The sequence below is a fragment of the Tamandua tetradactyla genome, chromosome 9 (assembly GCF_023851605.1).
Source record: "Tamandua tetradactyla isolate mTamTet1 chromosome 9, mTamTet1.pri, whole genome shotgun sequence".
Taxonomy (NCBI): Eukaryota; Metazoa; Chordata; class Mammalia; order Pilosa; family Myrmecophagidae; genus Tamandua; species Tamandua tetradactyla.
Window position 1 is genome coordinate 100744373 of NC_135335.1, and position 27744 is coordinate 100772116.

The 27744-nt window shown below is 40.2% G+C and overlaps 1 protein-coding gene across 1 annotated transcript; it reads left to right on the forward strand.

The window, feature by feature from the left end:
• SNX18 (sorting nexin 18) lies at nt 1-27744 on the forward strand. The gene is made up of 2 exons (XM_077117136.1): nt 1-1773; nt 25087-27744. Exons 1-2 carry the CDS (start codon nt 141-143, stop codon nt 25338-25340), a joined length of 1887 nt encoding a protein of 628 aa, XP_076973251.1. The 5' UTR covers nt 1-140; the 3' UTR covers nt 25341-27744.

Consider the following 27744-nt stretch of genomic DNA (forward strand, 5'->3'; position numbering starts at 1 on the left):
CGGGCGGGGGAACTGGGGTGCACGCTGCCTTTCGGCGTTCGGTCCGCACGCCAGAGCGCAGGCAATACCGGGGGCCCGTCGGGCGGGCCCGGGGCTCGGGGCGGCGGGAGTCAGGGGCCTCCCGCCCGGGCACCGGGACCATGGCGCTGCGCGCCCGGGCGCTCTACGACTTCAGGTCCGAGAACCCGGGCGAGATCTCGCTGAGGGAGCACGAGGTGCTGAGCCTGTGCAGCGAGCAGGACATCGAGGGCTGGCTCGAGGGGATCAATAGCCGCGGCGACCGCGGCCTCTTCCCGGCCTCTTACGTGCAGGTGATCCGCGCCCCCGAGCCCAGCCCGGCGGCCGACGGCGGCCCTGGCGCCCCGGCCCGCTACGCCAACGTGCCGCCCGGCGGCTTCGAGCCCCTGCCCGCCGTGCCGCCCGCCTCCTTCAAGCCGCCGCCGGACGCCTTCCAGCCTTTGCTGCAGCCGCAGCAGGCGCCGCCGCCGAGCACCTTCCAGCCGCTGGGCGCGGGCTTCACGTACGGCGGGGGCGCCCTGCAGCCGTCGCCCCAACAGCTCTACGGCGGCGGCGGCTACCAGGCCAGCCAGGGCAGTGATGATGACTGGGACGATGAGTGGGACGACAGCTCTACGGTGGCGGACGAGCCGGGCGCCTTGGGCAGCGGCGCCTACCCGGACCTCGACGGCTCGTCGTCGGGGGTAGGCGCGGCGGGTCGCTACCGCCTGTCGACGCGCTCCGATCTGTCGCTCGGCCCTCGCGGCTGCTCGGCGCCCCCGCACCACCCGCAGCACCACCCGTCGGGGGCCAAGAGCTCGGCCACGGTGAGCCGCAACCTCAACCGCTTCTCCACCTTCGTCAAGTCCGGCGGGGAGGCCTTCGTGCTCGGCGAGGCGTCGGGCTTTGTGAAGGACGGCGACAAGCTGTGCGTAGTGCTGGGGCCCTATGGCCCCGAGTGGCAGGAGAACCCCTACCCCTTCCAGTGCACCATCGACGACCCCACTAAGCAGACCAAGTTCAAGGGCATGAAGAGCTACATCTCCTACAAGCTGGTGCCTACGCACACGCAGGTGCCCGTGCACCGGCGCTACAAGCACTTCGACTGGCTGTACGCACGCCTGGCTGAGAAATTCCCTGTCATCTCGGTGCCCCACCTGCCTGAGAAGCAGGCCACCGGCCGCTTCGAGGAGGACTTCATCTCCAAACGCAGGAAGGGCCTGATCTGGTGGATGAACCACATGGCCAGCCACCCGGTGCTGGCGCAGTGCGACGTCTTCCAGCACTTCCTGACATGTCCCAGTAGCACCGACGAGAAGGCCTGGAAACAGGGCAAGAGGAAGGCGGAGAAGGATGAGATGGTGGGCGCCAACTTCTTCCTGACCCTGAGCACGCCCCCCGCGGCTGCCCTCGACCTGCAGGAGGTGGAGAGTAAGATCGACGGCTTCAAGTGTTTCACCAAGAAGATGGACGATAGCGCGCTGCAGCTCAACCACACGGCCAACGAGTTCGCGCGCAAGCAGGTGACGGGCTTCAAGAAGGAGTATCAGAAGGTGGGCCAGTCGTTCCGTGGCCTCAGCCAGGCCTTTGAGCTGGACCAGCAGGCCTTCTCGGTGGGCCTGAACCAGGCCATCGCCTTCACCGGAGATGCCTATGACGCCATCGGCGAGCTCTTCGCGGAGCAGCCCAGGCAGGACCTGGACCCAGTCATGGACCTGTTAGCGCTGTATCAGGGGCACCTGGCCAACTTCCCGGACATCATCCACGTGCAGAAAGGTAAAGCTTGGCCTTTAGAGCAAATGATGTTGAAGGGTTTTTTGTTTGTTTTTTTTCAGGCTAAAAGGGATGACTTCAAACGAAGTACCACTCTCAGTTTCTTGTAATGTTCTACAGGTCCAGAATTGAGCAGGGATGTGCCGAGCTAGGCTCTTTGCCTGGAGAGTGTGGTGGATGGTCACGCTGGTAGCTTCCTCCTTAACGTGTCTTCCAGATAGGGAGTGAGTAGTCTTCAGAGAATCTTCTGAGAGTACTTTTTATGACAGTGCTGTCATTTTAGAGTTTGGATAGTTGGGTAATGAGCTTCTTTTTGGGTTTGTAATCTTGTGATTAGAATAGAATAAGAAGGGAACTTAAATCCTCTTAAGCATCTATTCAGGTACTGCAGAGGCACTTAGTGATAGGTTTTGGAAAGCAGGGAAATGATGGGGAAAAAGTGTATCTACAAATAAAGGTAAGCCAGCCCCACCCCCCCCCACACACACACCTCTAGAGAAATTATCTTGGACAACTTAAGAACTTCCTGAACAGGCTTCTTGTTTGCAACCTTTGTAAAAATGAGGTAAAAGGCTTGCTTTAATTTCAGGAAATTTAAAGAAAATGAATTTCTTTAGGCTTAATTATTTTTAGTTTGGAATCTATTAGCAGACCAAAATTAAGAAAATGATGTAGGGGAGCTACATAAAATGTATAGAATCTGAGTGAGAACAGAGTTCCTGTAATATTGTTTGATTGTTATTTGTCATTTTATTATTTCTTATTTCATTAAGTTATTAGTGCCCCTAACTTGTGTTAAAGCACCAAAATTTGCAAAACAAATTTTAATACAGTAAATTAGAGCAGTAATGTCTGTCCTAAAGTAACTGATTTGCATTCTGACGTAATGCCTTGCATAAGACCTAATGGGGAGGTGTTGGCGTTAGGGAGGCCTGGTTGTCTGTGAAAGCCTCCTAGCCACTGTGAGGGGAGTGTGGGAAGAGGGAGTCGTGTAATGGGACTTCCTGTGCTGGGTGGTGGAAACCACCTTAGGTCGTCAGGTCTGGCCTTCCAGCAGAAGCTTTCAGTCCTAAGGCCTTCACTGCACTTCTTTCCAGGTGGGCCCAAGCATTTGTGAACAGCCCTGATCTCTGAGATACTCTTCTTGAATTGCCTAAATTTGTCTCTCTTCAGTCTCTTTCTGCCCCCTGTGCCTACACAAAATAAGTCTATTCCTTATTCACATGTCAGCCCTTGGACGTTTGGAAACAGCAGTCTTGCTTCCTTCCCCTCTGCTTCTCTCCTTCCCCTTCCAAGTGTGTGGCTAGTCTTCTGACTTGCCATGGAGAGGGCGTAGGGTGCTCCTACAGATACCTTGAGTGTTCCCTTATCTCTGCTGAAATGTACCCTGAAACATCTGCAGTACTAACTTTAGTTGAGAAGAATAACTTTTTCAGTAATTGGAAACGTGTAAATGACAAGATTGAATTGGCTTTTTGAGCACCCATATCACTGTCACCCATATTGCACTTGCTAATACATGTACTGTCTTCTTTTGCGTAACTGGCCATGAATCCTTGACTTACTTGCATGTGCTAGTGGAAATGACTTCTGAAACCTTAATGTAGGACTTTTTGTTTAAATTCCATCAGTTACATCATTCTGGACCCTTGCTGCTTCCTTTTTTATTACATGTTTCTGTGAGTTTATGCAAATTGTTGGTAAGTGGGTAAAAGAGGGTAGAACCAATTACAGAACCCTGCTACGCAGACTTGCTACTCCAGGATGGCATCGCTCATTCACTAATTTCACTGTCATGCAGACCATACACCCAAAATTATGCTGGCCAACCTTTGTCAAATGCCCTCTTGTTGAAATTATTTATTAGAAAAGGTGTGGTGTCCCTCCCAAGGTCTGTTTTTCTTTACAGTAGTAGTCTACTTAGTCTGTTCCCCTCTGCTTCTCTAAAGCAAAACAATAAACCATTTAGTTTGTTTTTTAAAAATCCTAGAACTGAAATTGCCACCTGTTGCTTGGGATTTGAAAAGCCTCCTTCATTAGAACCAGGGCCGTTTTATGTTGTTTAAACATATTCAGGGGCACTAAACAAAATCTCTAGGAACTTTAGAAAGAGCACCAGTTGCTATCGGTATAGTTTGTTTCTGCTGTACAGGGAGCCTGTGCTCCTAGATGACATCGTTAGAATGTGTTGTCGTTAAGGCTATAGTTTGCAGTACATAAAAATTACTAAAAGCAGTTGCTTACAACTAGTATTTATCAGGGTTGCTATTGGTTTTTTTTTTGCAATATGGATGAGATAAATATACAAAAGCCTAAAGCTGTGTTAAGCATGTTCAGGACTTACGGTTGTAAAGAGCAGCTCAGTTTTTTTCCCCTACCTTAACTATGCAGTTGCTATTGAAATGAATCTTAGTCTGAGCGCTTGGGGATTTTGTTTATAGGTTGTTTTTTCCTCCAGTGTCAGTGCAGAATCACATCAAAGGTTGTACTATGACTTTTGAGAACAGATTAAAAAATAATGAAAGAAATAAAAATCTTAGCAACTTAACCATTTTGTTATAAATTTCTAGTCTAAAGTTTATTCTTAGAGAGAAATTTTTAAATTCAAAATGATCATTTCACCTGTTAAATTCCCATTGTTAGGAGAAAAAGCAGTTCACTGCTTTTACATTTCACATGTTCTAATGATATATTGCGAGGTCAACATTCAGATGAGGTAGAACCTAATTAGAAAGTACTGTTTAGTTACAAAAGCAGTTCTGGAGAGTTAGAATTTTTTTTCCTGAATTCCTGGGAGAAAGAAAAGGAACATTAAGCTCCTCTCAGTTTTTTCCTAACCCAGAAGACTGTTGTGGTCAGTCAGGTTTTAGAATGATCTAGACCGCTACAATTTTGGGCCTGTGCTGTAGAGTAACTGTGAGTCACGTGGCTATTTAAATTTAGGTTCATTAAAATTAAGTAAAATTAAAAATCTAATTCCTCAGTCACATTCGCCATATTTCAGGTGCTTAATAGCTAATGGCTGTCTTATTGCACAGCAGAGATACAGAACAAACTATCATCGCAGAAGTTCTGTTGGACAGGGCTGTGCTATACAGTTGCCAATAGTTTGTCATACATTTCTCCAGCAAATTATCTTTTAATGTACTTTCCGGGTAGCTGTCTTGTTACATGGTCATCTCATGGCATCCCTCCTTCTCATATAGGCTTATAGGCGCATAGGCTTAAGATTTAAAACCAGAAGGAGCAGCAGGCCCTGCTAGATCCCTCTTTGCAGAACTTCCCAGACACTTAGTGTATGAGGAAAGTGTTTCAGTGATGTGAGCCAGTAGCACTTCACCAGCTTTGTGGTCTTCCTTCATGTTCGTGGTCCGTTCAGAAAATACAACTGGTCTCCAATTGGACGTCTGCATTACGGAATCGTTAGAAAACTCAAGTACTCTTAAATGTGGCAGACTGCCATTTTTCCAGCTATACTTAGTACTGAAACCATTGCTTACAGTTAATAATGGCTTTGGTGTAAGTACTTTCTACAATAGGGAAGAAGCCATATGGTTCTTCACTGAAAAAGAATTCTAGAGTTCTAATTTTTTCACCATCTGATGGCATTTTGGATAAACAGACCTATTTAGATAAATGGAATAGAGTGGAGAAAGAAGGCAGTTTGCTATAGTTTGCAGCACATTAGATGGAAATTTGGAATCGGATTGAATTGTATTCATCTTTTGCTTTGACTTAACAGAAGTCCCTTCAATTCTTTGTTTGTAGGTAGTACATTGATCTCTGGCTGGACAGTACACACTGGCTTATCGCTGATGAACTTTGAAATGCAGTGGTCTCAATTTTCTTTTCTTGAAATGGTAGCATTTTATCTCCTCCCTTATTATCCATGCCTGCAGTGTGCCTTTGTAATAATGCTCATGTGGGTAAGTTTGGGGTAGTCCATAGAATATAATTTACTCTGAATTTCTTAGCATATATGATTTTGTTTCTAAAGGTAATTACTCTCAATATAATATTTAATAAAGCTAAATCTGAATGGCAGTGAGTCTTGATTTAAAAGCTTTAGGCTTATCTCTTGGGCAATATTGTGAAAGGGAAAGACTGTAAAGTTAGATTATGAGAAACATTGGTTTCATCTTTGTTTATGGATATGGACTAGATAGTTGGAGTCACAGTGAAATTTCTTTATTCTAGAGAAAGAATATAAAATCATATAAAGGTGGTTTGTTGATAAAATCTAGACTGAGCTATGTGAAGCAGAGAGGCAGGACTAGACAGACGGTCCTGTTTTCTGTACTCCTAAATGTGCGTTATCTACTCCATTGTTCTCTGTCAGCGTTTTAGATGGAGGCTTCTTTTCAGCAAGAAATAGCCCCACGACTTCAGGAATAGTGCACTGGTAGTAGGCATAGCAATCTTATTGGGTAGAATTTCACAATTGTGCTTCCTTTTACTACTTGTAGGTTAGTCCTAGTCCCTCAGACATTAATTAAAGATGACCTGAGTCCTGGCATGGCACGCACTGTGAGGCCGGGCTGTAGTGAGTCCTTTCTTGTCTGCTCCACAGTCTCCTGTGGCTAAAATAGCTCTGAGAGGGTTATAGAAAAAGAAATATAGAGAAAAGTTCTAATAAGTTGGGCAGTTTGCAAACTCATCTTCATTTTTAACATTTAGGCTGGAAATTGAGGCCATTCATCCCTATTTTAATTGCACCTATTAATTGCACCTGTTTTTTTTAGCCCATCTGGAATTACACCTCTTCCTCCTCTCCCTTACCTCCACTCCCAGCTATTCTAAGGAGACTTCAATTCTAGCCTTAACCTTTGACCCAGTATGTATTTTCTTAGTGAAAATAAGGTAACTTTCGGAACTTCAGAAATTTTGGGGGCTTCTTTGTTAAAGCATAATTTTAACTGGGCAAGAAGATGTTAGTCATTAGTTAAGTGGGAGTTCTGTTTATATTATCCTGTCAGTGTTTTCTCAGACGTTTTGTTTGAGCCCTGGAACCCTCATCACAATCACACTGGGAAGCCAAGTAGGTCTCACTGATCACAGTGGGTCTGAAAGGCCGGAGAACCTGCCCTCCCATCCATGCTTCTTCTGGTAACTCTTGGTGCACTGTGTACTCATTTGGACTTTCCTCTATTTAGAAATGTCATCTGTATGGGTTTCTGAGTGGTTGCCTTAGGATTTCCAAGCATTATGGTAGAACCCAAACAACTGACAAGTTCTGTAAGAGAGAGAAGGTATAAATTCACTTACAGGCATGATATTTCCCTTAAATTATATTGCTTTTCTTCAAGTTGAATAAAAACCGATTGTTGGGGTGGGCCACAGTGGCTCAGCAGGCAAGAATGCTCGCCTGCCATGCCAGAGGACCCGGGTTCGATTCCTGGTGCCTGCCCATGTAAAAAAAAAAAAAAAAAACCGATTGTTATTTCTAATTGTTTTTAAGTCAAGTTTTAATTCTCAAGTTAGATTTAATTTGCCATTTCTTTGCAAAGCTCCATGACATCATTAACTAAAGGATTATCACAAACAGCATGGTACAAGTAAATTAGTAAGTTTTGTTTAGCTCTTTTGGATAAGATTGGATGTTGTACCATTTGTCATCCCACGTTTATGCATGCAGACTAGGTTTTAGTTAGTCTGCTAGTGTCTGCAGAGGGCTGGACGGGACTCGGTTTGGTCCTAGGTGAGTTCTTTGACTAGTGGGGGAGACAGGGAAACCAGCTGTGGCTGTGTGAGTAGTGCCTTGGACAAGTTTCTTAACCTCTCTGAGCCTCAGTCTTCTCAACAGCAAAGTTGGAACACCTTCTCACAAGGTCTTCATGAGGATTAGCTGTTATGGATCATAATAGCTGCTCAGTAAATATTTAATTTTTGAAGAGTAGAAAGATACTTTTAAAATGAGAGGTACTCTCCTTTAAAAGGCAATTCCAGTAATTTTATTGACCCAGCCTTTCATCACCAAAATTGCAGGCAAAGTGTACAAGGCCAAGGAATCACTGATACTGCAATTGAATAATAGGGTTTTCTGACAGGGGACCAAGATGACGGCTTAGCAGTGTGCACGTTTTAGTTTGTCCTCCAGAACAGCTACTAAATAATCAGAAACAGTACAGAACAGCTCCTGGAGCCACGTCATTCTGGGCCAGCTGGACCAGCTGTGAGCACCCCCAGAACTGTGAGTTCCCCAAGCCACGGCGGCCAGTGCCCCTCCCCCACAGGCTGCTTCCCAGAGGGGAAAGGAAAGAGACTTTACCAGCAGTAGGGGCCGAGCCCAACCAAATGCCAACTGTGAAATTAATTAACAAATTCTGACTACTAAAAATAGGCCCCCAGCTTGGGTGAACCTGGTCAAAGCGGAGGTCACTCATTAGGCTGACGGAAAGAGAAAAAAAAAAGGAAACAGAGGTTTTTGTGGCTGTGTTTCTACAAACGCTTGACTGCCTTCATATATAGCCGCAGGATTTCTCAGGCTGCACCTGCCCTAGGCATAGGCAGAAACAAGCTTGTTCGAGGGCTTGTCTGGAGCCTTTGCCTTCCCCAGGGGAGGGGTGAAGCCCAACTCAGGTGGATTCCCTCCCTCAAGGAATTCAAACACCAGGGCTTGGTAATTTGAAGCTATTAAAACCAGCCTACAACCTCTCCTCTGTCTCCACCATGCCCCCAGCAGGGAGAGTCTGCTAAAGTTAAAAGTACGGCATCATCTTATGCTGGTGGGACCTGCAGGCAGACAAACATCACATACTGGGCAGGATAAGAAAAACAGAGTCCAGAGACTTCACAGGAAAGTCTTTCAACCTGCTGGGTCTCACCCTCAGGGAAAACTGATGCAGGTGACTCTTTCCCCCTGATAGGAGGCCAGTTTGGTCTGGGAAAATCCGGCTGGGGTCTATAATACCTACGTAGACCCTCCTAAGTGTGGGGGGGAAAGGCACCGTACAAGCAGGGCAAGAAACAAGAAAACAAGAACTGAAAAATTCTCCTCTGTTAAACAAAACCTAAGTTAGAGGTCCAGAAAAAGCTGAACTGAATGTCAATGAACAGATACACAACAAATTCATCCAGCAAGAAAACCCTAGGTGAAAGAAGTGAAAGCAATCTCCAGAATAAACTAGTTAAGGTAATTAAATATCTAGATGCCAGCAAAAAATTACAAATCACACCAGGAAAATTGAAGATATGGCCCAGTCAAAGGAACAAACTAGCAATTCAAATGAGATACAGGAGCTGAAACAATTAGTTCAGAATATACAAACAGACATGAAAAACCATCAAAAACCAAATCAATGAATTGAGGGAGGATATAAAGAAGGCAAGGAATGAACAAAAAGAAGAAATGGAAAGTCTGAAAAAACAAATTACAGAACTTATGGGAATGAAATGCACAGCAGAAGAGAAGAAAAAAAGCAATGGAAACCTACAATGGTAGATTTTGAGAGGCAGAAGATAGGATTAGTGAACTGGAGGACAGAACATCTGAAATCCGACAAGAAACAGAAATTATAGGAAAAAAATGAAAAAATATGAGCAGGGACTCAGGGAATTGAATGACAATATGAAGCGCACGAATATATGTGTTGTGGTTGTCCCAGAAGGAGAAGAGAAGGGAAAAGGAGGAGAAAAACTAATGGAGGAAATTATCACTGAAAATTTCCCAACTCTTATGAAAGACTTAAAATTACGGATCCAAGAAGTGCAGCGTACCCCAAAGAGAATAGATCCAAATAGACGTACTCTAATCAGAATGTCAGAGGTCAAAGAGAAAGAGAATCTTTTTTTTTTAATTAATTAAAGAAAAAAAAGAAATTAACATAACATTTAGAAATCATTCCATTCTACATATGTAATCAGTAATTCTTAACATCATCACATAGATGCATGATCATCATTTCTTAGTACATTTGCATCGATTTAGGAAAAGAACTAGCAAAACAACAGAAAAAGATATAGAATGTTAATATAGAGAAAAAATAAAAATAATAATAGTAAAAAAAAAAGACACAAACAAACAGACGAACAACAACAGCAAAAAAAAACCTATAGCTCAGATGCAGCTTCATTCAGTGTTTTAACATGATTACTTTACAATTAGGTATTATTGTGCTGTCCATTTTTGAGTTTTTGTATCTAGTCCTGCTGCACAGTCTGTATCCTTTCAGCTCCAATTACCCATTATCTTACCCTGTTTCTAAGTCCTGTTGGTCTCTGTTACCAATGACATATTCCAAGTTTATTCTCGAATGACGGTTCACATCAGTGGGACCATACAGTATTTGTCCTTTAGTTTTTGGCTAGACTCACTCAGCATAATGTTCTCTAGGTCCATCCATGTTATTACATGCTTCATAAGTTTATTCTGTCTTAAAGCTGCATAATATTCCATCGTATGTATATACCACAGTTTGTTTAGCCACTCGTCTGTTGATGGACATTTTGGCTGTTTCCATCTCTTTGCAATTGTAAATAACGCTGCTATAAACATTGGTGTGCAAATGTCCATTTGTGTCTTTGCCCTTAAGTCCGAGAAAGAGAATCTTAAAGCAGCAAGAGAAAACAATCCATCACAAACAAGGGAAACCCAATAAGACTATGCGTAGATTTCTCAGCAGAAACCATGTAGGCAAGAAGACAGTGGGATGATATATTTAAATTACAAAAGAGAAAAACTGCCAACCAAGAATTCTATATCCAGCAAAATTGTCCTTCAAAAATGAGGGAGAAATTAAAACATTTTCAGGCAAAAAATTACTGAGAGAATTTTGACCAAGAGACCAACTCTGCAAGAAATACTAAAGGGAGCACTAGAGACAAATAAGGTTTTCTTATATTGCGCACCCCTAAGTAATAATAACAGAGGGATAAATGTATGTGTTATTTGTAGTTTGTTGTTGTTCACACTGAAGATTTATGTAGATTGTCTCCTTAAACCTCTCCCCACCAAATTACTGTGTCACAGCACAAATCATTCTAACATCTCCTAGCTTCTAATTCACTCATCTGTAAATATAAGTTTAATAATTACCTAGGTAGCATTTTATTGGTGGATTTTTTTTAATAGCATCATTCCTATGTTGAAAATAAAATCTCCTTATGTATACAGTAAACGTTTAGACGTTCAGGCTGGTTTTTAGAGGTATTCTATCTACTTATGTGATTGTGTAGTCTGGGAGCATGAAAATCTTTATTAGTTGATGTGAAGGAAAATGTATGCACATTTAATTCACATCAGCAAACATGCATGGAGAGCTTAGCCCTCCAGGCCCTGCCAATATGAAAGCGATTAATAATTGGTCACTGCCACCTGCTGCTGTTGGATCCCACATAGTCTGAAGCTGAGATGCAGTGGGCTGCTGAAGCAACTTCTTTCTGACCCATATGAGGGATGTAATTATCAGGGCTACCAAAGAGATGAGTCGTTATGACTTTTCCTTTCTACAAAGCATATTTCACTTTATGTTCTAAATAACTATCTCTCCAAAGGCAGAAACAATCTGATACTGATCATGTATTTATAGATTGATTTAACTTTATTTTGAATGCGTTTTAGCCCTTATATCATTTCTATACCTTTTCTTATAACTTTTTATCTCTCACTGTGATTTGATTTTCCTTTCCCGAATAAAGAAAGTTCATGTATTATTTAGCAGTTAGGGAGACAGTGAATAGGGAGGGAAGCTAAAAGCATTAAATTTATTCATAGGACTCTAAAAAGATAAATTTTGTTTTATTCAATGAATATTTAAATGCACAACATAGGTCAAGCACTATGTTCTAGTTTGCTAGCTGCTGGAATGCAATATACCAGAAATGGAATGGCTTTTAAAAGGGAGAATTTAATGAGTTGCTAGTTTACAGTTCTAAGGCCGAGAAAATGTCCCAATTAAAACATTTCTATAGAAATGTCCAATTTAAGGCATCCAGGGAAAGATACCTTGGTTCAAGAAGGCCGATGAAGTTCAGGGTTTCTCTCTCAAGTGAGAAGGCACATGGCGAACACAGTCAGGGCTTCTCTCTCAGCTGGAAGGGCACATGGCGAATACGGCGTCATCTGCTAGCTTTCTCCCCTGGCTTCCTATTTCATGAAGCTCCCTGGGAGGCATTTTCCTTCTTCATCTCCAAAGGTCACTGACTGGTGGACTCTCTGCTTCGTGGTGCTACAGCATTCTCTGCTCTCTCTGAATCTCTCATTCTCCAAAATGTTTCCTCTTTTATAGGACTTCAGAAACTAATCAAGACCCACTCAAATGGGTGGAGACATGTCATCCCCTAATCCAGTTTAACAACCATTCTTGACTAAATCACATCAACCAGGGAGATGATCTCATTACAGTTTCAAACATACAGTATTGAATAGAGATTATTCTACCTTTATGAAGTGGGATTTATATTAAAACATGGCTTTTCTTAGGGGGCATACTTCCTTTCAAACCAGCACACACTATTAAAGGTACAAGGACTGTATCAGTGACCAGAACAGAGATCACCAGCCTTATGTTCTGGCAAGGTGGGGACACAGTGAAAAACAAACACAGTAGGTAAAGTGTGATGTATGTTGGAGTATAGTACGTGTTAAGGAAAAAAGAAAAAGTGAAACAGAGTAAGAGGGTGTGGGAGGCAAGTTGCAGAATTAAAAAAGAATTGTCAAAGTAAACCTTATTGAGAAGTCACAATTTCGGCAGAGACCTGGAAGGAGGTAAGGGTGTCAGCTACGCAGTTATCTGGAATGTGAGCTTTTCAGGCAGAGGGTACAGCTAGAGCAAAGGCCCTGGGGTGACCCTGTGCCAGGCATATTGAGAAACAGCAAGGAAGCCAGGTGATTGGAGCTAAGAGGAGCCTCGTAGGAGATAAGGTCATGGAAAATCACATTTGTAGGGCTTTGTGGGTCATTATTAAGACCTGGAGTAGAAGAAAAAATGATGTTTAATTTCACGTGTCAGCATGCTTCCTCTTGTTACTGTGTTTAGAATAGTCTGTGGTGGTCAAGAACAGGAGCAGTGAGATCAATATGAGACTACCCCAATAATCAAATGATTGTCCTTTGGACCTGGGTGTGGGCAGCAGAGGTTGTGAGAAGGGGCCTGAGTCTGGATGTATCTTAAAGGTACAATCAGTAGGTTTTCCTGATGGATCCCATGAGTATGAAAGAAGAGTTGTCATGGTTTTGGTTTTTGGCCTGATCAGCAGTAAGAATGGGGTTTCTGTCAGCTGAGATGGGGAAGGTTGTGAGTATGTCAGGAATGGGCTTGTGAGTCAGGATTTCACTTCAGTCCTTTTTGATCAATTGCGTTTCTGCATTCTGTCCCTTTCTTCCCTCCACTACAACACATGCACAGCCAGCCGTGCCTCAGATCCAGTCCTCCCTCTTTGAAGTGTCCCATTTTGATCCTTTTTGAAGTGATTATAGCTGATAAAATACTGAATGGTGTGGTGAAGGCTGTGCATTGCTTGGTGATTGGTTAGTGTGTGCTGACCATGTTTTTATGTTTCTGTATATATTGTATATATTATATATTCCAGTGTTACATACATGCATAGTAAATGCTTAAGAAAAGTTTGTTGAATTAATTAATGAGGATTAATGAAGTAGGCACTCACTAAATGTATCTTGATCGATTTCAAAGTAGTTGTCTTCTGTGATTTATGGAATGTTTTTGTTTTTGTTTATATGATGATGTATAACAGAATTTAAAAGTTATAGGAAATAAAGATGACAAGATCTAGATATATTTTATGGATAGATGGAGACAGTTAATTAACATGTGAGTGATGTAAAAGTCTTAGACTTCTGTATCCATAAAATGACTTTCCAGAATTCACTAAGGAGAGGAGAGGAAGTTTGGAAATGGCATTCTTAAAAAAAGTTCCTTAAGTGATTATGATGTGCAGCTGGGTTTAAAAATGAAGGGGGCAAACTCTACACGTGAAATCCATTGCCCTCCCTGCTACCTGGGACAGACAAGCAGGGGTGAAAATCTCCCTTGCACCATGGGATCAGCAATGCCATCCTGACCAAAAGGGGGGAAAGAAGTGTAGCAAATAAGGTATCAGTGACTGAGAGAGTTCAGATACAGTCAAGAGGCTATTCTGGAGGTCACTCTTAAGCAAATTTTAGTTAGACATTGCTGCCTATCATAATTTGCCAGACCCCAGTGGAAACCATTCCAGTCAATCCTAAAGAATACCTAGGGCAATATATAAGATTCTACAAAGGTTCCATGCTCTAGGGTAACTTTCCAGAAACCTATAATCTCCAGATGGGTCCCTGGACTAGATAATCCCTGAAACCTAGAGGGGCCAGTCTTTCCAGAGCATCAGCTAGTTCCATCTCCCTATCCGTTATTACTCATATACCTTCCGACAGGAAAAAATTAGAGTGGGCATATTCCAGATACCCCTGAAGAGTGGGAGAAAGGTCAAAGGTGATAGTGGAGTTATACAGAGAAGGTAGGGCTTAACAAACCAGTATGATTGCTGAATCATTAAATTGATATTTCTTTAGTCTCCAGTATCTTAGAGCAGCTAGAAGTAAAAATCTAAAATTATATAATTGTAACTCATACCAAACTCCGAAATCTGTTTTACGACTAATTGTCATGCTGTGCTTTGAAATTGATTGCTTTTTTGTAAATATGTTATTTTTCACAAAAAAAAAGAAAAAAGTGTCAATTGAAAACTATTGCTTTTTTCTTTCTTTGCCTTATATAAATGTTGTATTATACAATTAAAAAAAAAAAGTTAAAAAAAAATGGAGGGACAGTCCAGAAGACCAAACAGGTTATCGATTTGGTCAGTTTTCTACTTCAGATGGAAAAATGCTGGTGGTGGGGGGAAAATGTGACTTGGAGTGGAGCAAGATGGGAAGTTCTTGCAATAATCCTGGCAAAACCCAATGAAATTCTAAACCACGGCAATGTCAGCAGGGGTGGGGAGGAGAAGACAAAAAGGTCCGCTTGCTCAGGAGTGGGGTGGGGGGGACAAGGAGGAGTATAAGATGACCAGTAGACTGTGGGGGTCATAGTATGTGGAGATGGCTTGGGGCAGGAGTCTGCAAACTGTACCCCACACTCCACATTCAGCCAGCTGCCTGTCTGGTTAGAGCTGGTGAAGAATAGTTTTTACATTTTTTTAGTGATTCCGTTTTAAATGGCTGTGTAAGTACCTATACAGTAACCTCAATTTTGCCTCTTGGCCTGCAGAGTCTAAAATATTTACTATCTGGCCTTCTAAGAAAAAGGAAGAAAGAGCAGGCAGGGGAAGTGAGAGTAAATGGTAATTGCTATCATTTATTGAGCACTCATGTGACTAGCAGTATTTTGGGCGTATTATAGACAGTATACCTTTTTTTTTTGTTACTGATAAAACAACATGCGAACGTTCTTAACATACAAACATTCCATATGTGGTATACAATCAGTGGCTCACAATATCATCACATAGTTGTATATTCATCACCATGATAATTTTTTGAACATTTGCATCACTCCAGAAAAAGAAAGAAAAAAGAAAAAACTCATACATACCATTCCCTCACCCCTTCCTCTCATTGACCACTAGTATTTCCATCTACCTAATTTACTTTAACCTTTGTTCCCCCTATTATTTGTTTATTTTTTGTTCATATTTTTTACTCATCTGTCTGTACCCTAGCTAAAGGAAGCATCACACACAAGGTTTTCACAATCACAGTCACATTGGAAAAGCTATATCATTATACAAGCATCTTCAAGAAACAGGGCTACTGGAACACAGCTCTACAGTTTCAGGTGCTTCCCTCCAGCCTCTCTGATACACCATAAATGAAAAAGGGGATATCTATATAATGCGTAAGAACAGCCTCCAGGATAACCTCTCAACTGTTTGAAATCTCTCAGCCACTGACACTTTATTTTGTCTCATTTCTCTCTCACCCCGGTTTTGTCAGGAATATTTTCTCAATCCTTTGATGCCAGGTCCCAGCTCATCCCAGGATTTCTGTCCCATGTTGCCAGAGAGGTTTATACCCCTGGGAGTCATTCCCACATTGAGGGGAAGGGCAGTGAGTTCACTTGCCACGTCGGCTTAGAAAGGCCACATCTGAGCAACCAGAGGTTCTCTGGGGATGATTCTCTTAGGCCTAAGTTTAAGAAGGCTTAGCTTCTCTTTATGGAATAAGTTTCATAAGGGCGAACCCTGAGATAGAGGGCTTGGCCTATTGATTTGGTTGTCCCCACTGCTTGCTAGAATATCAGAAATTCCCCAAATGGGAATGTTGAATATTGCCCCCTTTCTCCCCAGTCCCCCATGGAGGCTTTGCAAATACTTTATTCACTGCCCAAATCACTCTGGAATTTATTGGGGCATCACATTAACCTGGACAAACCAACAAAATCTCATGCCCTATTCAAGATTCCGTGTACTTATGGTGTTTATTAAACTGACCATACAAGTTAAATTAGGAAATGCATGACCTAAAATATAAATTTTGCACCAAATAAACGTCTCTCTCTTTAGTCTCACATAGAAGTTGAAGTTTTTAAACATGGATGATATCCTCCTTTACCCAGTCTTCTGGTATACCTTAGTCCTCTCCACATCAGTTCATTCATGTCTTTACTTGATGTCTCATTACTTCTTCAACTTTTAAACGGTTCCTATATGGGGTACTGCTGACTTTCACAGCTTCAGAGCTATAACTCTGAGTCTCAGGTGCACATAAATACCCAAAGTTTCTGGGAAAGACCAGGTTATATACAAACAGCTCAGTATCTCAGAATTTAGAATTAACAGTTACACCTGAATATATGTGACTGTGGATAGTGTGTTCACAGGAGTAGGTATGATAGCAGAGTGGCTGTGGGCATGAACTCTGCCATCAGATGATTCTGCATTTGAGCTCCTGCCACTTTCGCTGTGCAATCTTGGCCACGAACTTAATTTTTTTCAGCCTGTCACCTTATGTATAAAATGGAGTAACTAGATTATATGGTAAAACTATATAATACTTTTAAGCATTTCATATTAGCTATTAACTCCTTCATAATATGGCTGTGACACTGAGGATAAGGGAAGTTAAGTGATTTCCAGGATCACACAGCTAATAAGGAAAGCCAGAATTTGAATTGATGTTTTGCCTTGGCTTGAGGCTGATGCTCTTAACGCTGCAATAAATACTGTGCTTGCTAGAAAGTTTAGTTTTATTCTTTGGCCACTAAAGATTGTAAACTGAACAGTGACATCTTAATCATAAAAATAGCTGAAGAGTTTTGAGGGCCTTCTGTGTACCAGGCACTCTGCTTTGTATTTTATATTCGGTATATGAACTTAAGCATCGCAGAAGCTTTGGAGGTAAATGTTTTTATCATCTTCATTTTACAGAAGGAACCATGACCTGAAGTAAAAACTACAGGTTCTTGCCTGTAGTTCTCTGCCTGGCCCTGGCCCCCAGAGCAGCACTCAGAAAGTTTCTCCTGTGGGCTCTGTTCCGAGATGAGGAGGCTGTGAGAGTAGTCCATGCAAGCAGGTGGGAGCTCGAGGCACCAGCAGGAAAGGATGGACAGGACTTGGTGAGGGGACAGCCATCTTGAGGAGTCTGGCGTTACCTAGGAGGTTTTAAGTTTGGGCGATAGAAAATGATGATGCCACTGGTAGAAATAGGCAGGTTAAGAAGAGGAGCAGAATTAGAAGGAAACATAAAAAATGGGGCCAGAAGGGGTCTTAAAATCCTACTTTCCAGGCCCCTTATTGTATTTAGTTATTTTGGCATTTGTGATTTTCAAAAAAGCCACTAATATCTGTAGTGAGACATGTTTAGCTAAATATTATCAGCAAGGGTAATATGTACATTTCCATGTTTTGTAACTTATATTTTGAATTTATATATACTTTTGGGTACTTTATTTAGTCTCTCATTGGTTATTTATGATCTAATCGAAAGAAGTCCAGATGTGGCCAGAGTAGACTCCTAGCCACTGGACATCTGCCAGCTGCCAGCCAGAGGAAGCAGGAGTTCACAGGGGTGAGGGACGTGCTTAAATTTAGAACAGCTGATTCAGGAATTATTCCCAAGGCTTAGTGCTCATAATGGGATGTGGAGTGCCAGTCATAGTAGCCACAGTGAGGGCACCTTTTTTAGAGATGATTAGTTACTAGTGCAGAATTCTCTGATGCGTGCGCTGAGGAGAAATGATTAAGTCTTAGGGTGCTCACTGTTAAGACTGTAGTTTGAGTAGCGGTTAGTGACAATGAAGTTTACAATTTCAGTCCTAAAGTTTAAAAATTAGCTCTATTATGAAAGAGCTGGTGCCATTTGTTCCTTTCCTGGCCCATAGAGAGGGACTTGTCACCATCTGTTAGATTGACTTTAGTTTGTCTCCCTTTATCTTTGTAGAAAAAAAGAAACTAAGGCTTTAACTTTAATTAGAGGTAGTCTCCAAAACTCACTCTTCTCTTAGAACAGAAATAGTGTTGTAAAACAAAAGATCAGCTGAACCCAAAGAGCTAGCTTGCAAATATATCTAAAGCTACTTTATTTGTACAGACCAGTATCCATGTACATAGTTCAGGTAACAAAAAAATTAGAAATTATGAACTGTGGATCTCAGGCATCATTTGTTTTCTCTGAATTTAAAACATTATATGGGTTTAACTTTGCAAAATCAATTGTTTTTAGAACTTATATTGTGTGGTCATGATCATCAAGGATATTCTTTCTACTTACTTTTATTAAGAACAGGAAAAATACATGCTTTTGTTCCTAATCTCAAATTCTGAAATCTTCATCTGTAATTTGCTTGGACAAACACAAATATCATTTTCCACCACTGTATCCAAAAACTTTTCTAAACTAAAAGTACATTATATATGCAGAATTCTCTTGAATCTATCACCTTAATAATTTTATCAGTAATATTTGATATTCAATATAAACTGAAACACAAGAAGCTTTAAAAATGTGTAGAATTTCCTAGCAGTAAACAACTTGTTTTACCTAATACGCCACAAGAGATATAATAATGTGATTTCCTTCTTTTCATGTTTGAAACAACGTGAACAGGATGGATATATGTACCTAGTGAGTAGAAATAATCATACATTTTCACTTAATGAATGTTTTCATTCATAGTAAATGTCTTTCTGCCCTTAAACACTTGGCAATTACTAAATGAAACTGTAAGAGCTACTTAGTATATAACGAGACTTTTTACTTAGAATGAACTACTTCTTATTGCATCATCAGAATCAAACTATACTGAGGCCTGATAATTTTTTTTTTTTTTGGTGCAGGATCCGGGAAACAAACCCAGACCTGATATCTTTAAATGATTTTTTTCATCACTAAACAACTAGGTTTGTTTTTTTCCTTCTGAAATTTATTTTCTTGACCTGACCCTCTCCCTCCTTTTTAAAATGGTTTAACAGCCTTCTTTGTTATTGTTAGGTGGGGGGAACGGGGAAGGGCACTGGGTCTTGAGCTGCGGAGGCTGTGTCACCCCTCCCAACCTGACTTCCGGAACTAATGAACTGCCCCTTCCAGATGTCACCTGACCTCCATCCTTAAAAGCTGCCCGCGCCAAAGCCCATGCGCGCACTCACCTCCCTCCATCTTGGGTTTGGTGAGCTCTGCCCCGGAGCGCAGAAATACCCCCCACACACTTTAAATTTCCTGGCCTACCTTTCTTCTTTCTCACTCTTTCGCCTCCTAAACCTTTCAGTTATTTATTATATTTATGCATTGAAAGTGAATTTTAAATTAATTTGTTTTTTGTTTTTGATAGTTCTTGGCTTTAGGTATTTTTAGTCCCTCTAAAAAACTGCTTTCACTGACTGGAGTTCAGTATTAATATTTACATCCTCCAGAGTTTATCAATGTGACCCAAATCTGGAGCCCACTTAGTATCACTTGATCCAAGAATAACATTTCTAGGGCCTAGAGCTCGTTTGTGAGTTGCTCATCCCTGAGCCTCAGTCAGCTTCCGAGGGGTTGGGGGTGGAGGTGTTGTGTCCTGTGCCTTGAGGCTGACCCGTGGGGCTTTGAGAAACGATGGGTGAGGAGGTCCTTGGTCGGGCCAGGTTCAGAGGGACCACCTGGGTTGGGGAGTTGGGCAGACCTGGGTTCACATGCAGCTTGCATCTTTAGTCAAATTGTTTAGCTTCAGCTTCCCTAAGGGTGAGTTTCCACCTCTGAAAATGGAGGTGATAATTGCCTTCCTCTGGTATGAAGAGGGAAAAATGAGATATACAAAGTAGGTATTTGTATGTGATTCTTTTGCTGGGTGGAGTGCCATCCTACCTCTCTGTGAAAGTGGGCATTGGCCTTTGTGTTTTGAGAGGTTTTACTCAAAAGAATATGAAAAGGAGAAATGTGGAGCAGAGGCAGAAAAGGGCAATCAACAAGTAGGTAGAAACCAAAAAAGGAGGAAGGCAAGAATCAACAAATAGGTAGAAACCAAAAGGGAGGAAGGAAAAGGAGGGGAAGAGGTTAATGGGGAGTAGGTGGAAAGGAGAGGGTGTGGACACCAGTGATGAGAGGATAAGAAGGAAATAGGCCACATTGACCAAATTAGCATTTTCTTTCAACATTTTGCAAGTGCAGAGAATGAGGAAAAACAGGCTGACCATGTCTGGTCTTGAGCAGCTTTTACTCAGCTGCTCTTGTTACCCTTTAAACGTGTATCCTCTTCTGTCCCTCCATGGCTTCGGTTTTCTGGGGAAAGGACCTAGGGTGGCAGAAAATCGAATTAATGCTTTTGGCATGTTCATCATTTCAAACTTAAATAAGGTGCCTTTTTTTAATGGGAGAGAATTTAGCCTTTGCATTCCTGTTGCTTAGTGACTGAGCCTTTTGTGTCATTGGTCTGAGGAGAAACAAAACATACTGAGAAAAAGAGATTTGGTTGAGGAAAGGAAGGCAAAGTTCAGGTGCCAAAGTGGACCTGGAGAGGTTGCGAGACCTTAAACAACCAGCAAGTCCTATAGGGGACTGAGGAGGTGGAAGAGAAAGGCTTAAGGAGGAAAATTGTGGGGAGACTAGACAACTTCTTGGATAAAGTTTAAAAACCCCTGATTAAAATGCCTGAAGCACTGAAGTTATGTTTTTTTTTTCTTTCTCATTGTATTAGATCACAAGTTGCCAGGAAATTTATTTCTCTCTGCAAATCAGAAGCAGAAGAAAATTATACAATACAGTTTAATGTAATAAACAGCTGCATTTGCTGGTGTGCTTCGTTCAGCTTGAGGGGCTTTCTGGATGTGTGCTGATTGCCTCAGTGGCACCGGAACCTAACTACTCTTATTTTAGAGAAAATAAAACCATACCAAACATTGAAATGCTTCTTAAACCTATATTACCAATGAAGGTAATTTAATGGCATGCTGTGTAAATCATGTGACACATTTGCAAATGGTGCTTACTTCCTGGATCGAAATTAATTTATAAAATGAGTTAAATTTGAGTTTGAGCCTTTAAGGAAATATTAAAGAATCTTGTTATACAATTATATTAATTTATATTAGTTGTTTTATATTCATTTCAAAATGTGATTAACAAGCCCTCAAAAATTACATACACATGTGTTATAAACAAGGATGCATATTTTCATGCTTTGCATTCTCCAGCCTGAGCCTGTTTTTTTATTTTATTAGTTTTTCAATTTTTTAAAAATATAACAGCAAACACATTTTTAAACTTATGATCATTCTGTTCTACATATATAATCAGTAATTCACAATATCACATAGTTGCATATTCATCATCATGATCATTTCTTAGAACATTTGCATCAATTCAGAAAAAGAAATAAAAAGAAAACAGAAAAAATTCATACATACCATATCCCTTACCCCTCCCTTTCATTGATCACTAACATTTCAATCTACTAAATTTATTCTAACATTTGTTCCCCCTATTTTTATTCTGTGTGTTTTACTAGTCTGTTGATAAGGTAGATAAAAGGAGCATCAGACACAAGGTTTTCACAATCACACAGTCACATTGCAAAAGCTATATCATTATACAATCATCTTCAAGAAACATGGCTACTGGAACACATTTTCAGGCACTTGCCTCCATCCTCTCCATTATGTCTTTTGACTAACAAGGTGAAATCTATTTAATGCTTAAGAATAACCTCCAGCATAACCTGTTTGGACTCTCTCAGCCATTGACACTTTATTTTGTCTCATTTCTCTCTTCCCCCTTTTGATCAAGAAGGTTTTCTCAATCCCTTGACTGAGCCTGTTTTAAGTGGTCAGATGTACATAATAAAGTTAGGAAGGAAGTGGGAATGAATTTTAAGACATTGATTTGGTGGAGTGAGAGAAGTGGGGCAAAGTGCCTTTCTTTGAGTCTGGGCAGTTATGGTCATAATAAATATAAATAGATAAATAAATATAAAAACGAGCCCAGTTATGAATTTTGCATGCTCAGAATCAGCTAAGAATGCCATAGGAATCCAGGAGAGATTTTTATTTAGTAACATCCTAAACGAAGTAAAAATACTGGCTTAGTTTTCCTTTTAACCCTCAGTGTGTGTGTGTGTGTGTGTGTGTGTGTGTGTGTGTGTGTGTGTGTGTGTGTGTGTGTGTGTGTGTGTGTGTGTGTGTGTGTGTGTGTGTGTGAAGGGAAGGACCCTGTTCAGTGGGGTGTAGCAGGTTAGGCCACCATCTCAAATCCTAATCCACTAATCTACTCATTATACACCCCAGAGAGGGTGAGCCGTCTCCCCAGTGACGAAGGCCCTGCATGGAATGGAAATGGAAGTGCCAGGGCTGCTGGGAATTTGGGCTTTGCCACGAATTAGCTGTGGGACTGGACAAGTGACTTAGCTTTTCTGGACCTCAGGTTTTGTGTTTGTAATTTGAGAGAATTTTATCAAAAAATTATTTTAAAGCCCTTTCACCTCTTAAAAAAAATCTGTGATCAAACTTTGCCCTTCTCGCCTTCAGATCAGCCCTGATTTGCCTTCCCTGATGGCTGTCTTGTCAGGACCAGAGTTTATTGTTAAGAAAGTCTTCAGGGTTCTTGATTCTGAGTGAAGTTGCTGTCCTGTGGAGGAATTCTAATAATTTGCCAGACTAATTTAAAAATTAAATTGAGTGGTCAACCGAAAATTCATCCTCAACATGTCAGCCCTTTTATGAGGAGGCATCTCCATGGCCCTTTCTGCCTCCTTCCTGCCTCCTTCCTTAGCACTCCCCCAAGGAAGAAGCAGTTGAAATTTGCTGGAGACTCAGTAGAATTACTTTTACCTGTTTGGGATTAGAGTACTGGTTGAGTATTGCCTTACCTTAAGTTTTTCTGTACTTTAGATACATTTGGAGAATGTATTTCTCTATTGTGTAACTTGGGGAGGCTACACTCTCTCATGTGTTATCTTCTTGTAACAGTATTTTCTTCAGAACTAGAAGCATTAGTACTTGAATTGTGTTTTTTTTTTCCTGAGAATATATTCACACTGCTCTGTATTGTCAGTCCTTACTTATGTAATCTCAAATTCTAATACTTGCCTGCATTTTCTTTTCATAATAAAATCTTAATATGACCATTTGTTATCCCAGATGCAAGTAATGTCTCTTTTAACCCAGGAAACAGTTTCACTGTATTGTACTTATATCCCTATTCTAAAATATGTTTCCCTCGGAGCACTCCTATGTATTATTGTCTGTTCTTTAAAAACTGTTGCCCTACCCATGAGTGTTATGGGATCCTTTGTTTATCCCAGCAGTGACCAGTTTTCACCTTATATTTTATTGTATTATTTCCCTACCTGATTCTTTCGTTTTCCGTTTCTGTTTTGAAAGCAAATATGGCACTGTTATGTGACAAGGAGTAGATTCCTCCTAAATTAGCCACTTAAAGCTTTTGAAAACCTTTGCCTGTTTTTCATAGATTCCATTATAAAAATGTATATAGTCTGGATAACGTTGATAGCTTTCGTTTTCTGTTAGAAAGCAAAAATGCTTAAAAGATGCTATAACGCTTTCTTACAACTCCGCATCTAGTTATATTGTACCTCTGTAGTTGCTTCTTATGCAAAATTTAACTTTTAAAGGAATCCTAGAAGTAGCAAGTCAATAAATGATTTAACTCCACCCTAATTTGTTTTCTTTTTCTAACCTCCTGTTCTTTATATGCTAAGGCTGATTGAAGTTTTTGCTCTTTTTGATTTTCATCTATTTTAAATTTTAAACATTAGAATATGCGAAATCTAGAAATATGTGCAGACAAGTCTTAGTTTTAGAATTGCCTTATCAACTGTAAGAGCACAGCCCTTTTTAATAAAACCCAAATTCTGTGTCTAATAATATTAATACTATTTCAGTCACATCTAATGTATTTGTAATATTGTTTCTATTGGGGGGAAATATGCTTTTACTTTCACTTGAGAGAACACTGAGTGTAGAGGTACAGTGGGTAGAGGTTTAAGGTAGAGGGAAGCTTCCTGAGAACTTAGAGAGTAGTTCTGCTTATAACTTCCCAAGTGTTTAAAAACCCTTGCTATTTGTTCCTATGCATAGCTTGAGCTGTTCAAATATGCCACACTTTTTCTCTTTGCTCCCAGTCATTAAAACCAGTAAGCTAACTTTCATAGTTAGCTTACTGAATATTGGTACCCTTACTTTTTATTACAATATATGTAAGAAAAACTGTGTGTTTTCCATGTTGTTGTGTTGCCGGACTGCCAAGGCAGGTGTCCTGGACTTCTCTCTCTTTCTGTCTTGTCTTGTCGTTAGCAGAATGAATGCTAGATGGAGTTCAGAAATTTGAATTCTTAAACTGGTTGTATTCATTAGATTTGAGATTTATTATCTCTCATTTCTAAGAACCTGTGAATTTTGCTGCTCGAGAACATTCTTTGCCTTTTATGTCTTTATGTAACTGTGCATCTAGGGGAGGTTCTCCCTTATGTGGCACCTGCCAGGATGACTGACTTTAGTCCTGCTTAATACTCTCTGGTGATATTTCTTCAGTGGGTTTGCATCTTTTATGGGGTATTGTTTTAATATTTAATTCTATTTATATATGTATTTATAATGTCCAACTTTTTCTTTTAAGAACATGAAGACTGTAGTTTCATGTCTGTCTGTATTTAGAGACAATTACTTGCTAGTTTATTATCTGTTATATATAGTATCTCTATTGGAAGAGATGGAAAATATTATAAATATTCAGTCAGTATGGTAAACACTAGTCATTCCAAAGGAGTTTAAAATAGTTTATGCAAGTATTTACAGAGTCTGAGATTCTGTTTAATATGTGGCTATGTCAGTGGGGAGATGTGTGTATATATATATTTTTTTTTGTAATTTTTTTTTTTTTAACTACAGGAGCTCTTACCAAAGTAAAGGAGAGTAGGCGACATGTGGAAGAAGGGAAAATGGAGGTTCAAAAGGCTGATGGCATTCAAGATCGCTGCAACACTATTTCTTTTGCCACTTTGGCTGAAATTCATCACTTCCATCAAATTCGAGTAAGAGACTTTAAATCACAGATGCAGCATTTCTTACAACAACAAATAATATTTTTCCAAAAAGTGACCCAGAAATTGGAAGAAGCTCTTCACAAATATGACAGTGTTTAATGACTGGACATTTAATTATGGACTTTTTTTCAGTTTGAGGATAATTTCTACAGCAGAATAAAAACTGCTATCAAAGACCTATTGCCAACTATCAGTGGTGGTACAAGGATGGTTTTGTGTTCAAGTGAAACCCAGCTGAATATATAATTATGTAGGAAAGAAACAGTTAATATGGTTATGTAATAGAAACAGTACCACGCATTGTAACTAAATTATACTATGTATGCCTACACTACCATTGTAACTTTTGGAATAATGATTATACTATTTGCCTTATTGCTTTTTGAAGTATGGGTATTTTAGTGCATACTTTGTAGACCTCAAAACCCTTGAGGGGTCTCAAAGAAGCTGGCTGGATAAAGGCCTGCTGTGGATGCCTTTTTACTCTCATAGATTGGGATTACCTAAATTCAACCTATTCTCTGTTTACAAACTCCAACTAGAGCAGCTATGCTACTTTGTGCCTTTAGACTCTTGATTTTCATTTCTTCCCCCTCCTTTTAATTTTTTTATTTTTTATTTTTAAGTAAGCCACAACTTTTTTGAATGAAAGAGTGAAAGGCCAGTGCATATGACAAACTGATGGCAACCTCGTATTTGCTGAGGGTGGGAAGTGGGGGTCAGCTGTCATCAGTTTGTACAGCAAGTATTATCTCCTGATAAAATGCTGGCGAGAACAGAGAAGGGAACTCGGTCATCTCAGAACGAAGTCTCTTAGGGAACAACATGGTGCCACTCTCTTCCCTTAGATGCTACAGTAGCATTAAGTCTCTTCACGCAAGTGGAAACTTGGCAGAAGATTTGAGCGAACATGTCTTATAAAATGGAGAAGAGGAGTCTGATCAATCAGGGGATACAAGAGCAGGATCAATGATAATACATACTCAGTTTTAAGTTCTTAAAAGGTTTTTCGTTTTTGTTTTTAGTTTGAAGATTTTAATATTCAGTGTGTTTGTGTGTGTGTTTTGTTTTTTTTTTTTAATGGATCCATACTGTTAACTGATTGAGACTCCACTGTGATTCACTCGTTTACTTAATCAAAAACTTTTCAGGGATGTCTGTAAAATTCAGTGTTATACGTGATGATGAAAAGTCGTATTGGTTGATATAAGGAGGGACCAGAAATTTCTACTATTCCAAATACTAAAGGAAAAAAATAATTGATTTATACTGTGTTTAAAAAAAAAGTATTGATAAGACCCCAGGACATTTGACCTTAAAAATTATTTTTAATATGTTATTTTATTATTATAAGGGAAATACAAATGGCTGATAAATACCAAAAAAAATTCAAAAGCAGCTTAATTTAAAAAGCACAAAGAGATTCTGGCTTGAAATGCCAAAATCTCAATGTTTTTGTAGTTGGTGAGGTAAATAATGTGATCCTTGAGTTTACAGATTTAAAAACTGTCACTGAAAGGTTAAAGTATCCATTGTTTTTATGAAGTCAAACTTATGCTGCCTCAGAAATCCCTTGGTACTGAAATGGTAACCCGGAAGTAAAGAGGTCAGTTGGAAATGTTGGTGAGTCACATAGATTAGGTCATTTTGCAGATAGTAAAAACAAGAAGGTTACTGAAATATATGCTCAACAGCACATTTAATTTCTAAAAAGTAACCTTATATAGGTTATATTTTTAAGACTAGATCTTTATCATTTTGACCCTTGGTCAAAATTTCATGCCTTGGAGCCAGATTTGACATCATGTGGCTTTATCTTTACTATGGATATATGGAACTGTAATCAAATGCATTGTCCTCTAAAAGGTAACTTTCTCTTTGAGTACAAAATGCAATTCTATAAACAAAACCCCATATACATAAAAATGTTATTGCAGAAGTTTGGAGATTATAGTATTTAATTTAAAGTTTGAGTCTTTATTGGGCAAACAAGCACCATGCTTTTCAAATGATTTGAAAATCACTTTTATCTTTTTATTTTGATGGTGGTTTGAGGTGTTTTGGTTTTTATTTTTGTTTTCTTTTTTTTTTTTTTAAAGGAAATCACTAAACTTGTGCAATGGTAGCATGGAAATTATCTGAGGTCTTGTATGATTGTTCTTTAGCCAGGGTGGACATAGCTTAAACAAAGATTAAAGTACAAGGAAGTAGAAGTTCATGCTTCCTACTTCTAAGAGAACCTTTTTTCTTCATAACTTCATTACATGATAATGCCACTGATTCATAAGGGGTTTCAATTGGTTTTGTGAGATAGAGCACCAGAATTATTAGTCTTCCTTTTCATCTAAGATCTTTATTTCTCAAACGTTCTTGGTCCTATCGGAGCGTTTCAGGACACAACAATGCTGCGATGTTAATACCCAAGAGAAAAGCCATCATGGTGTGTGCTGGTTATCACGACCAGTATGGAACGATTTTTAAAAATAAACTATCATGCCCTTCA